This window comes from Spermophilus citellus (assembly GCF_964194105.1).
Source record: "Spermophilus citellus genome assembly, chromosome: 6".
Taxonomy (NCBI): domain Eukaryota; kingdom Metazoa; phylum Chordata; class Mammalia; order Rodentia; family Sciuridae; genus Spermophilus; species Spermophilus citellus.
In genome coordinates, this window is record NC_138187.1 from 69,279,135 (window position 1) to 69,291,689 (window position 12,555).

The window sequence follows — 12,555 nt, forward strand, 5'->3', positions numbered from 1 at the left end:
AGGCCCTAAGCAACTCAGTGAGACCCTGTCTCAAAATAAAATACAAAAAGGGCTGGAATGTGGCTCAGTGGTTAAGTGCCGCTGGTTTCAATCCCTGGTACTGGGGAAAAAAAATCAGAAAATCAAAACTGAACATTTGGGCTGGGGATGTGGCTCAGGCGGTAGCGCGCTTGTCTTGCATGCGTGCGGCCCGGGTTCGATCCTCAGCACCACATACCAACAAAGATGTTGTGTCCGCCGAGAACTAAGAAATAAATATTAAAAAAAAAACAAAAAAAAAAAAAACTGAACATTTAAATCTTAACATGGGAAAGGAAAAAAAATGTTCTTAAGCAAAGGATGCCTAATCTTAAGGAATTCACAATGGACTCCTTTAAAAGTGAACTTCCTTACTATAGAATTTAGCCTAAAGAAATTAAATCTACTGACAAAGGGTACCCATAGATTTTTTACTTTGTGGAATGGGATATGAATGCTGAGAAAGAAGGAGAGGAGGAGGCATAAATGCTGGCTGGGAAGATAATTGGAGATAAGAACTCATCTAATGGGAAAATAAGTTCTTTCTATGTGGAAGGCAACAGCAATCTTCCCTTTTACCCATGAGCTCTGAAGCAGAATATCAGTTTCTTGTTTTTAAAAAGGGAAAAAGAAAACTTACATTCAGAATTACAATCTTCATCCCCCACACATTTTTTTTTAAAAAGTCAATTTAATTCAACCAGCTTTTGTGATCTAATCATTACTCAGAGCTGAAGGTGGATTTCCATTAAAGCATCTCCGTCACTCTCACTTTCTGACCTGTGAACGCTCTTATTAGCTGCCTTATTAAGATGATATTCTGTCTCTGAAGTAAGAAAAGAAGATTATCTCCTTACCTGACATGTCATCATTGGAGTAATCTTTGTTCAAAATAAAGAAGAAAAAGAAAAGAAAAAAAAAAACAGAGCAATTAAATAGACATTTAAATTTATGGCACACTATGCTATCCAAAGGAGGATATTTATTGCTTATAGGTAGTTAGTATAACCTTACTAACTTATCCTTCCATGATTAGTAACCAAAACCAGAGACATGTATTCTCTGTTTAATCTTAGTTTGTTTTTGACTTGGGGGCAACATCTGAGCCTAAAGGACTCATGAGTTAAAACAGGAACATATTAAAATAGACAAATATGGAATCATAGATGTTCTTTACATATGACACCTACTGTATGTACAAATACGTGTACCTTCAAATAAAAACACTGGAGGAGGGGGACCAGTCTTGAGAGTGACCACCATATTTGGGTGGAGCAATAACATGGGCAGAGAATCCACTGTGATGCCTGGTCTCTCACTTGTGGCCACCTCCTTCTCAGACTCATTCTGGTGGACAATCACAAAGAACATTCTGAGAGAGTGGTCCGTCTGTTTGAAATTTCCACCTATTATCAAAAGGAATTTGGAATAATTGCCCCTACTTGACAAAAAAAAAACACATTTATTTGGTTTGATCTTTATGATTTGATATATTTGACTTTCTTGGTAGCAAATTGAGAAGCCCGCGTGCTAGTTTCCTCCAGTGGGACCGCTCTGCTAATTGGGGGATGCTTTGATCTCTGGGCTGCCTTTGTGCTTTTATTTTGGTACTGGGGAATTGAACCAATCACTGAGCCATATCCCCAGCCCTTTATATAGTTTGTTTAGAGATAAGGTCTTGCTGAGTTGCTTAGGACTTTGCTAAATTGCTGAGGCTGGCTTTAAATTCCTGTTCCTCCTGCCTCAGCCTCCTTAGCTGCTGGGATTATAACTCTGAGTTGCTTTTGTTCTCACTAACTACAAAGAAAGAAATGAGGGGAAGTTTAAATATGATACCTATATTATTGTTATGGATTAGATGAGTAACTCCCATAGGTTCATGTGTTGAAGGCTTGGTCCCCAGGGCGGTGCTATTGGGAAGTTGTGGAATCTTTGAGAGGCAGAACCTAAGCGGTATGCCCTTGAAGTGGATCCTGGTCTTTCTCCCTTTCTTTGCTTTCTGGCTCTTGATGTGAACACCAGCTTCAACACATGCTCACACTCTGATGTCCTAATCAATGGGGTCACCCAATCTTTGACTTAAATCTCCAGTACTGTGAGCCAAAATAAACCTCTCTTTACTTCCTAAGGAGCCTGGGTTCAGTATTTCATTATGTGGCTGTGATGCTAGTACAGTTAGGCAATGCTGACTTTATAATTTATGCTTTTAATATAAATATTTATGGTCTTAATAGGCTACGAGTGCTAATAATGTCATAAAGGAACTATCTTTCCCAAGGAATATCTGAGTTACTCAACTTCCATCTCTAGCCAAGTGTGGCCCACCTACCTGCCCGCTTTTGTGGAATCAGGGCTTCTCTCTGAGGGTGCTGGGCAGAGGCCAGTGCACATCTGGCTTGTCCTCCTCAGGGACATGCTTTCCTAGGTGATCCCCTCAAGTCCTTGTGAAAGAAGGGTTCTGGACCCAGGAATCAGTTCATTTAGACAGGATTGATTGATTGATAGGGTATATTTTCACTCCTACACTGACTCATCTCTATTCCTACTTCTCTTCCTAGTGCGGCGGCTCAAATTGTCAGTTTTAATTCACAAATCCCTTTGTGATTTGAGTCCCCACCACATTCTCTATCACCTCTCCTGCTCTGCCTCTCACTGTCAGTTGAGATAAATAGTCTGTGAGTTTTGGCATTGGCAATGGGCCTCCTGGTCAGTGAGAAAATTAACCAATCTGTCCATCTTCCCTTTTCCACTTTCCCACACCTGCCATGCACATCAGAGCCCAAAAGGTGACATTTTCTTGGCTTGCCACGCGCCTCTCCTTACTAAAGGTGACAGGACTTTGATTTAGTGACAAGATGAGGGCTGCCATGGGAACTAACTGATGCTGGGGCACCCCCACAGACAGGGCGTTTTGGATGGGTCCTTGCAAAGTGCGTCCTTAGGCTGGGAACCACATCTATGTTTGTGCAGAGACACGCCTAGGGATGTGCTGCCCTTTATGCCTTTGACACCCTGTACAAAGTATTAATGAACATCCATCTAAAAGAAGTAGCAAAACATTATCTTGTGATCTGGAAAATAAGAACCACGTCAGTATAGGAAGGAGAGTAGAATTTGGACCTTTCTCTGGGCTTGCTATATGTGAGGCCAGAACTCACTGAAAATACCTGCCTTGCCAAAACAACCCCAAAAGGGCAAAGGGCAGCAATGGAAATATTACATAGCTTTACTGCATAATTATTCTTTTATTCTGTCCTCGCATCTTGGCTCCTTCAGTTCAGAATTCTTCAGGCTTCTTTACATTGCCTGGGTCTTCCCAGTTGTCTATTGAGAAAGAACTTCTGTCTTTTCCATCCCTCTATCTTCAGGTGTTCAAATAAGTAATCCATCATTCATTTCCATGTGTGCACACAAAAGACATAAGAAATTTTCTACTTTCGCTAAATATGAAAAAGTAGATAAAGTATATTCTGTTAATATACTTTAAAAAAAACAGCTGGGAGAGGTTCTACAGGAAAACTATAGACACCATAAACAACAGGAAGAAATATGCCTTTTATTAGAAGTCTCGTATGTACAGGGAAAGCTGTTTCTCACAGCTTAGGGAAGGCTGTGAGAAAGAGCCACTGTCATCCAAGGTCACCGTGCTTACATTGGTAACACCATTTAAACATCGCTGCACATTATTAACAAATAGAACCATTACACAGAAATGCAAAAGAGACACAGGGACGTGTGGACACTTCACGTATTTTCTAAAAACAAGTCGACGCAAAAATACAATGTGCCAGTAAAAAAAAGAATAGGCATATCAATACATGTCTTTTTTTCTTCTTCTTCTTTTTTGTTAATACACGTTATGCTGAGCTTTCATCTCAAGCTTTTTTTCACATCGGGATTCGCAGGCACTTTAGCAACCCAGCCATGGTTTACAATACAGAACATTCCGACCGACAGATGAAAACAGGGAGCAACCGAGGGCCTTGTGACCTGCACGTGCGATAAAGTATTGACATGAGAGCAATCTTTTGTTACTGTTTTGGGACACCATAATGTTCTCTGTGTAATGCGGAATGGCTTTTCCCTTATTTGTCTTTTATGTTTCATGGCAGAATTATTTACAGACATGGTATCACCAGGCAGGGATACAGTATGTGGATATGCTAGACAAATATCAGTTCCAACTGACCTTAAGAACTACAGAGAGATCCATTTTTAGAATTCAAAAATGACCAACTGATTTATCTTTGTCCCACTCTATGCCCTTCCTTCCACACTGTCACAACAAAAACTAACTAAAATAATAATTGGGATGTACTGGCCCATACTCCTCCTGGGAGAATTCTTTCTTCAGCTCCCCCCCCCCCCACATGGTTCAGGGCAGGCCCAGTCCTTCCTCCACCCAGGTTACTCCCATGTCCCTCGTTCCCTTAGCAGAGCTGTGCCGACTCAACACATGTCAGGGACATGACTGAACAAGTGTATTTATAAACACAAGACTAGAATTATCACTTTACTGGTAATGTTGAGTTATAAGGCAGTTACACAAGGACCCCCCTGATAACCAAATGGTGCTGGAATATGGCTTAGCTTCTTTAATACGATAACGGAACTTTCCTGATACAAGTTGCTGAGAAAGAGAAGGGAAACCCACACTGATTACAAAGCTCTATAAATGACTGTGCTGTGAAGTACTGGAAAGTCCCAGTTTCTGGTGTATGTCATCCACTAGAAACTGAGATGTCCCCTCATAGCTAAGAGAATGTAGAGGAGGAAAAGAAGAATCAACACGTTCTTCAGCTTCATCTGTCACCCAAGCTGTATGGGACCGTAACAACAAAGCCATGATATCTTATGCACTGGGCCAAAATTCCGGGTACTCCAGAGAGATGCAGAGGGTGTGGATGCCTCGAACAGATGATTGTCAGATGGTGGGAAATCCTTCCATGAAAGAACACTTGAGACATAGCGGCAAAGACATTAAGGCCTTCCATTTCTTTGCCCACACTGCTTAAAGGCACTGATACCAACAACAGAAATATTCCATAGTACCATCAAGGTTTTAAAAAACTCCCAAAATACAAGTCTTTGTATGAAAATGTCCTTTATTGCATGACATGAAGCATGTGTTCTCCTCGTGCTCAGGAATAGAAGGGCCGCCCCTTCTCAGGAGTTTGGAGTCTGTTAAGTCTGGCGACCTGAGAAGGCGACGGGGGCACATCTTGCCGGAAGGGCCCCTTAGGAGGGGCATAGTTGGGGTCCTGGACTTTCTTATACGAGTCATAGTTGCTGGGTCCCTCAGGAGGAGGCTGCTTCTTCATCTGCTGTTCTTTCCGCCGCTGCTCCTGGCGGAGGAGCTCCTGGGTCTCCAGCATGACCCTGGCGTTGAAACCGTGCCCTCCCAGGTAGCCGTTTCTGGAGCCTTGGTAGCTGGAGTACCTGGGGTTCTCCTTGGCACTCTGGAAACCTTCACCAGGTGGGTAGTTCTGCTCCCAGGAATCCTGGGAAACAGAACTGGCATTCTTCCTGCTTTGCCTAGAAAGCAAAGACCACAGGTTAGTGTGCAGGTTGAGAGAAGTGAGGAGAGGAAAGAAAGAGGAAGGAATGGGTGGAATCAATTATTTCCATGTTTCGACAAATTTTACCCTGTATGAATTGTGCACTAGACACCATGATAGGAGCTGGAGAATTCCAAGACGACTGTCCTCAGCAAGCTCAGAGTCTCCAAAGAGTCAACAAACACAGGACAAGAGACAGAAAAACAGATTCGGCAGCTATTTGGAAATAAGGGCTCTCCTCCTGCGTCTGGCAAGGTACTATCTGCTCTGCTTAGGGTAACAATATCTCCTGCAATTTAGACACATTGGCAAGGATGGGAGTATTAGAGATTTGGCAGCATCAACTATAGCAATAATTGCTGCTTGCTTTAGAACGTTACAATTCAATTCTAAACAAGCAAAACAAATATTTTACACAGCTGCCACCATAGTGCCAGAAATGCTAGCTAATATGAAGTGCATGTAATGGATTACCATATGAGTTCAGTTATGTAATATTTAAGTCTAAATTCCTTTGTGATTAAAAATGCAACAGGCAGCCCTTAAAGGCCCACTTTCAAGTTCTATATGTCAGCAACTGGCACTCTTCAGAGCATAAGCCCAGGGAGAGCCTGAAGCCTGAAGGGTAAGCACTATTTTCTTGCACACTTTGCCTTCACCAAGGGCCAGGGCAACCGACTTAACTCACTTTGTCACCCCAGGATTGAGAAATAAATCAGACATCCAGAAATTTCAAATTTGAATCACTTCTACAATAAAGTTGCACATGATTTTCAGGAAACATTATTGTTTCGAAACATCTTTAATTTACTATCAAGTCCCAAGATGCTTTTATGAATTTACAATAAGATTGGCTATGATAAAGTGAAACAATTTTGTGCCAGGAAGGAAGACATGCCCTAATTTTTTGTCTTGAAAATGGAAGATGGGGGAAGAGAGGATTGAGTACTAAACCAAAATATATTGCTCCATTTATCAATAAGAAAATCATTTGGCGACAGTATGCATGGCTCAGCCTTCTGCATCAACACACACAACACGGCTGAATGTTCAAAAAGACTCCTGCCTGTGGAAGGAAAATAAGGTCTGGGAAGCCACCGGGTTTCCCACAGGAATGGAGCAATTTGCATTTTTGAACATTTCAAACTGCCAGCAATATGGTTTGGGATGGAATCTGCCCATTTTCCATATGGCCTAAAATGTAGCTGAGGGTGTTTTCAAAATGGAAAATGAACTTAATGTCCAGTACCACCTCTGGATCTAACTATGATTAATTAGACAGTCTACAGGAGAACTATCTGGCCCTCTTTTTGTGGGAGTCAGGCCATTTGTACAATCAGCCCAGGCAAGAATCCTTAGATTTGATGGAAGAGTTTACTTGCCTGAAGCACTGATTATCTTCACTTAAAAAGTCATAAATTAATCTGCCTAGAGACATGAATGATGGAAAGTGTCAGCAAGAAACCAGGGATTTGACATTAATCATGAAACTTTAATTAAAACAACGAACTTGTTACTGATATCTGAGCAACAAGGGGGGGATTCCTTTGTGAGTTGGTTATCAATTTAAAGATAATCAGAAATAGACTGCAGAAATTTCACCTCTTTTTCATTCCTGTCCTACTGAGACTCACGAATGCCCTTCCTTCCCAATTCCTGAGGCCTGGGGCATCACTTTAGGGTGGCTGTGCACCACTGAGTTCAATTTTGGATCATCCCAGAAACATACAGTCTTTCTATATTTAAATGCATTGAGAATTCACTAAGGTTTGTTAGGGGTAGAAATTATGATGATGTGGGAGAATTTCTCATAGCTAAAATGTTTTCTTCAAATTAATGAGTATAGAGAAGGAAGCAAACTGCCTTGAGGTTTGAAAGAAAGTATATGGGGGAAATGCATAGACCTACATGTGTGCACATGTGCACGCACAACACCCACACAAACATACACCCAAACTCTCTCAGTAGGAAATCTACTGTTATCAATAAGCTCTTGATTAAGGAAAGGATGAACAATGAGTTGATTGAAGAGATCAAGAAAAGAAAGCAGGGCCTGGGGCTGGGGCTCAGCAGTAGCACACTTGCCTGGCATGTGTGAGGCACTGGGTTCTATTCTCAGCACCTCATATAAATAAATAAAAATAAATTAAGGTCTATCAACAACTAAAAAATATTTTTTTAAAAAAGGAAGCAGACAATAGGAGTTCCAACATTAGAAAACTAGACATTCAGGCACCAGGGCACAGGGGGAGAGTGGCTGAGGAACAGACAAAATGGGTTCAGATCCTAAAACTGCCATGTGTCAGCCACCTGATGCAGGGGAAGTTATGCTCTCTGGATCCAAGTTAGCTTGCCTGTTAAATGGGCATTATCTGACCTTATAAAGTCATGGAGGGAAATAAATGAAATATCACCCATGTAAAGTGCTTAGAAAAGTGAATAATGTGCCTTTAGTACTGGAGAAGCAATTTGAACCCAAAGTTACTTTTCCTTTCAAGAGGTGGCTCTCAGTTTTAGGGGGCATCTTTTGTACCACAGTAAAAAGCTAAAAAACACTATTAATTTTCCCTTCCTTGGTCAGAAGTGTTGGGTAAAGATCATGGAGCAGAGAAAGTTACTGGAGAATAAGTAATGAGCCTGTAGTAAGGAAGGACAACTCCACACCACTTCCAGAGAGATCAGAAGAAGTCCTTGCTTGGAGGCTGAGGTTATCCCTGCTGCCCCAGGATCCCTCAGCCAAAGGGGTCACGAGTGCCAACAGCAAAAAGCATCCATCTCCTTTCATCAGATTTCTTTACAACCAACACCTAGGTTTCTTGGGTCCCACAAAGAGCTCACTGGAGATTTTGGAGTCCACTTAACACACATATCCTGGTTTGGCAATAATTACCTCCGCATGTTTACAGTGACCTCCCATAAGGCCTGAAGCCCATTGTCATGGAGATGATATAAACCAAAGATCTAGAGACCTTAGGAAAGGACTTAGGAGGACAAGAAGGATGAAGAGAGAAAAAGAACAAAGCTGAAAAGCTTGACAAGCAGGCTGTAGATGTAACAAATGGGCCAGGGGTGGGGGGGACACGTGAGGGCTCAGAGAGGCAGCTGGTGGGGAGGCATGCACAGCAGAGGCGTTCCGCAGACATGCAGTCGAGGCAAGGGAGAAAGAAAAGGAAACAGTGAGCAGGAAAAGAAAACAGGAGAAGTACTGAATCAAGGATCATAAGTGCCCTTCTATCATCGACCTTGCCTGCATGCACCTCTGCTCACTGTGACAGCTGCCTTCTGGGTACTAAGGTAAGGAACTAATTTAGGAATCAAAAAAAGGAAAACATCCTAGCCTGATTGAGAATTAAGTGTGGGGCCACTCAGGTCCCCTTTCCTCCCAAACTAGTGTTACCACCTGGCTAGTGTTTCTCATTGACATTTCAAAATGTGACTTGAATTCTGCCCATGGCTTTCCTTAATTACAGTTAGAATTTACAAACTAGTCAGGCCCATATACATTCCTCTAATTCAAACCACCTTATCTAATGCAACTGATACCAAGACTTGACCATTTGTTTTACTTTATGTTCCACTTTGTAACTGCGTGTGTGTGTGTGTGTGTGTGTGTGTGTGTGTGTGTGTGTGTGTGAAATCTTTTTGGTTTCAAATGCCATACCAACTTGTTTAGACAAAACTCTGCTAATTGTCAACATCCGAAAGGCAGAGGTCAAGTGTCTCTGAAGAATAGCACATGTCAGAAACTTGGACTTGACCCAAGCTCATGTAGGTTGTTCCAAGTCCCCCTCTGACCTGCTGGTTGAGTCCTTCGCCTTCCTTCAGATGGCTGTGCCACACGCAGCCTGCTTTAAGGGGTACTGCTCTGCAAGGAATGAAGCTGGGGTAGGGGGCCGCCCATTTCTTACCTTCCTCACAAATACCAAGATTCACACTGAGAAGTTATTCTCTAAAAGAAGAGAATCCAGAGAACATGATGCAGAAGGCTCCCAGCCCCTTTTGCCAAAACTCACGTAACTATTTTGGGGATGTCTGCTTTTCTCCTATCTAAATAGAACACAATGACTAAAAATATGGAGCTACAATTAGCCCAGAGGGAAAGTTTCTTTCTTATTGTGTGAAACTCTAAAAAGCAATAGTACTAGTAATCACAGAAGCACCTCTCTTGTGTTTGTACATGTGAGCAGTCCTACTAGTGCTGGGAGTGTGGGGGGGTGAGGGACAAGGCAAGAAGGAAGAGGTGTGTGGAAGAGTGGGGTACATGGGTAGTAAAGGAGGGGTGAAGAGGGGTACAGCAGTGTAACTATGGTTGACAATCATTAACTGAATATTTCAGAGTAGCTAATAGGATTGTGAATGTTTCAAACATAAATGATGTATGTACATCTGAGATGATACACAGGCCAGTTACCCTGCTCTGATCATTGCACGTTACATACATGCATCAAATGTCACCTTGTACACCATAAATGTGTACAATTACTATGTGGTAATTAAAAATGTTAATTAATTTAAATAAAAACAGTGACGGAGGAAGAAGAAGACTTGAATAACAGGCTCAGTTCAGACTATAAGAGCTACTTTGGAATGGGGTCAGGGCAAGCTCTGTGGGATCACCTCACTGACATTCTTCCTCTTCCCAGTCCTTAGATCCTAGTATCTCTCTTCCCTCCTACAGGGCCTGCTTTCCAGGCCCTCCCCACCAGCATTCTCTCCTATCTCCTTTCCTTAGTTCTTTACATTTTTCTAGTTCTCCTTCCTTCTTATGAATACTCCTAAACACACCTGAACTATACGAAGCCAACATTTTACCAATCCAAACAAGAGCAAGGGCCCTGCAACTCCATTCATACAAGCCATGTGCCATGGCTCACTTATGTGGCTATAGAGTCAGGGCCACACCAAGTATGTCAGTTCATCCACAATACCGTGCCCACCTTTTCTCTTGAATACAAGCCAAACAAGTTGGGAGAAGGGAAACCTTGTGCATGGTGTTTAGCACTTGATACAGTGGCCCCTTCCTCCATATTCTAAGCTCAGCAAAATACCCAGGGGAACTTTATACCTAATAACACCCTGTACTTGGGAACAAAGGCTCTTGGTAGCAAGGTGGGCCTTATAAAATAATGATTTAGGGCATGAGCAAGTTTGGGTTTATGGCAAAAGAACTTAGCTGTGTGAACTTGGGGGAAGTTACTACATTTCTCTGAGCTTTTTCCTTACAAAATAAGATGATTTCCAAAGACCTCTACAGAACTGAACTTCAATAACTCTTATCTAGAGTAGCCTAAGTGACTGCTGGTTGTTAATCTTCCTACTTAAAAAACAATTTATTGCTCAAAGGAGATAGAGCCTTATGGATTGAAAAAGAACAACTAAACAAGTCAGTTCTTGGTGGATGACACTTGTCCTGGTGGACACTTCCATTCATACCCATGCTCCCTTGGCTGACCCCTGTCAATGTGAAGTCCCTCATGGTTGTTATGGTGATTGTTGAATATTTAAGGAGACTCATCATAGTAGAAATCGGAAAATGACTTTTACATGGTCAGTCAAGTACACACAGATAAACATCTGCCTCCTTTCAAAATTATTTTCTTCAAATTCATAAAAGGCTACTTGACATCAATATGGCAACCGGATCTTTTGATACTCAAAATGTATTCGTCTCCTGGTTTTGAAACAGGACACCAAATGTGTATAACCATTGTGACTACACTAATGACTTGTTTGGGGAAGTTTGAGAAGTTGAATGTTCTTCCACACTTTTATTATTAACTATGTATTGCCTGGAAGAAATACTTCCCTAGCTCTTAGTGGAAGTAATCAGTGGAAGTCAATCTTGGGGACAAGTCACCTGAGAGCTTTCCAGTTATTTCACCGAGAACAGCTAGAACATGGGTGTCTTTCCTGGGGAGCTCAGTACACAACCTTTCTTGGTTGTCATAGGCTAAGGAGTGGAACACCCCCACACAGGACTCTGTGTTTCCACACTGAGCAAAAGCAGGAATAGCAGGACCATAAGGGGTCTGGGACATGAGGGACTCTTCTGCTGCACTGTAAATGTTACACTTCTCCCCCTGGCTGGTGGTTACATAAATGTGTAGAGAGGCAAAGCTCATTTGCTGTACATTTAAGATCGATGCACTGAAAATATGTACTTCACTGAAAGCACATTACTCTTCAATTAAAAAGCTAACAAAATGCCTTTATATTCTTTTTTAATCATATTTTTGAATTTCAAAAACTAAAGGCATGTTTCAAGGAGCTAAAAAACAGAATATTAAACAAAAAACTTTCTATGAGTCTACTGATCACACAAAAGTTAAGTGAACAGAGCATTCATCCCCTTCTCTCTTTTTACCAAGCTCTAGCTGTATAATCCATTATTCATTCAAGTTACCTATGAGCCAAGCAAAAGAAGAGTTATCTTAACATTTTTCAGATGTTGGACATTTTTTTCTGCAGCCACAGGGAAAATGGCAGAATCAACACTAGAACCCAGGTCAGCCCCCCACCCCCAGCCCAGTGTTCCATGTATCATGCTGCTTCCCTTTTGGTTATGGAGTTGTTGGGTAAAAATGTAGGCATCTTCTGAAATGCGTTTCTTTCTAGTCTTGTCATATGCTAAGATATGCTCTCCCTGAGCTAAGCAACCATTCATTTACAATTCTTCTGTGACTGCAGAGGCAAGTTGGAGAAGCCAGTGCAATTTGGAAAGGAGTGTTTTTTACAAGGCCTGGTCAGACCTGAAGACCTAGCCACCAGTGCTTACCGAGGCAGGGAACTGTACTGGCGCTGGGCCTGCTGGAAGCTCTCACGTTCCTCTTGCCGCTGCCGCTGCGCCTGCACTTCTACGGACACAGAGTGCCTGCCACTCTGTGCTGCTGGCCGGGAGCTGGGCTGCAGGAGAAAAGCACAGTTCCTTACCAAGACCGGAACTACAACACACATCAAGTGACTGTTTACTCAATTGCAC

At 42.1% G+C, this 12,555-nt stretch overlaps 1 protein-coding gene across 13 annotated transcripts in view; it reads right to left on the minus strand.

Moving 5' to 3' along the window:
* Window positions 1-3,553: 3,553 nt before the first annotated feature.
* PARD3 (par-3 family cell polarity regulator) overlaps window positions 3,554-12,555 on the minus strand; it is a 692,586-nt gene continuing 683,584 nt past the window's right edge. For all 13 annotated transcript variants that reach the window (XM_081300388.1, XM_081300389.1, XM_081300386.1 and 10 more), the window contains 2 exons: window positions 12,352-12,479; window positions 3,554-5,553 (listed from right to left, as the gene is read on the minus strand). In XM_081300388.1, coding sequence (XP_081156514.1) covers window positions 5,160-5,553; window positions 12,352-12,479 — 522 coding nt within the window. In that variant the 3' untranslated portion in view covers window positions 3,554-5,159. The remainder of the gene's footprint in view (window positions 5,554-12,351; window positions 12,480-12,555) is intronic.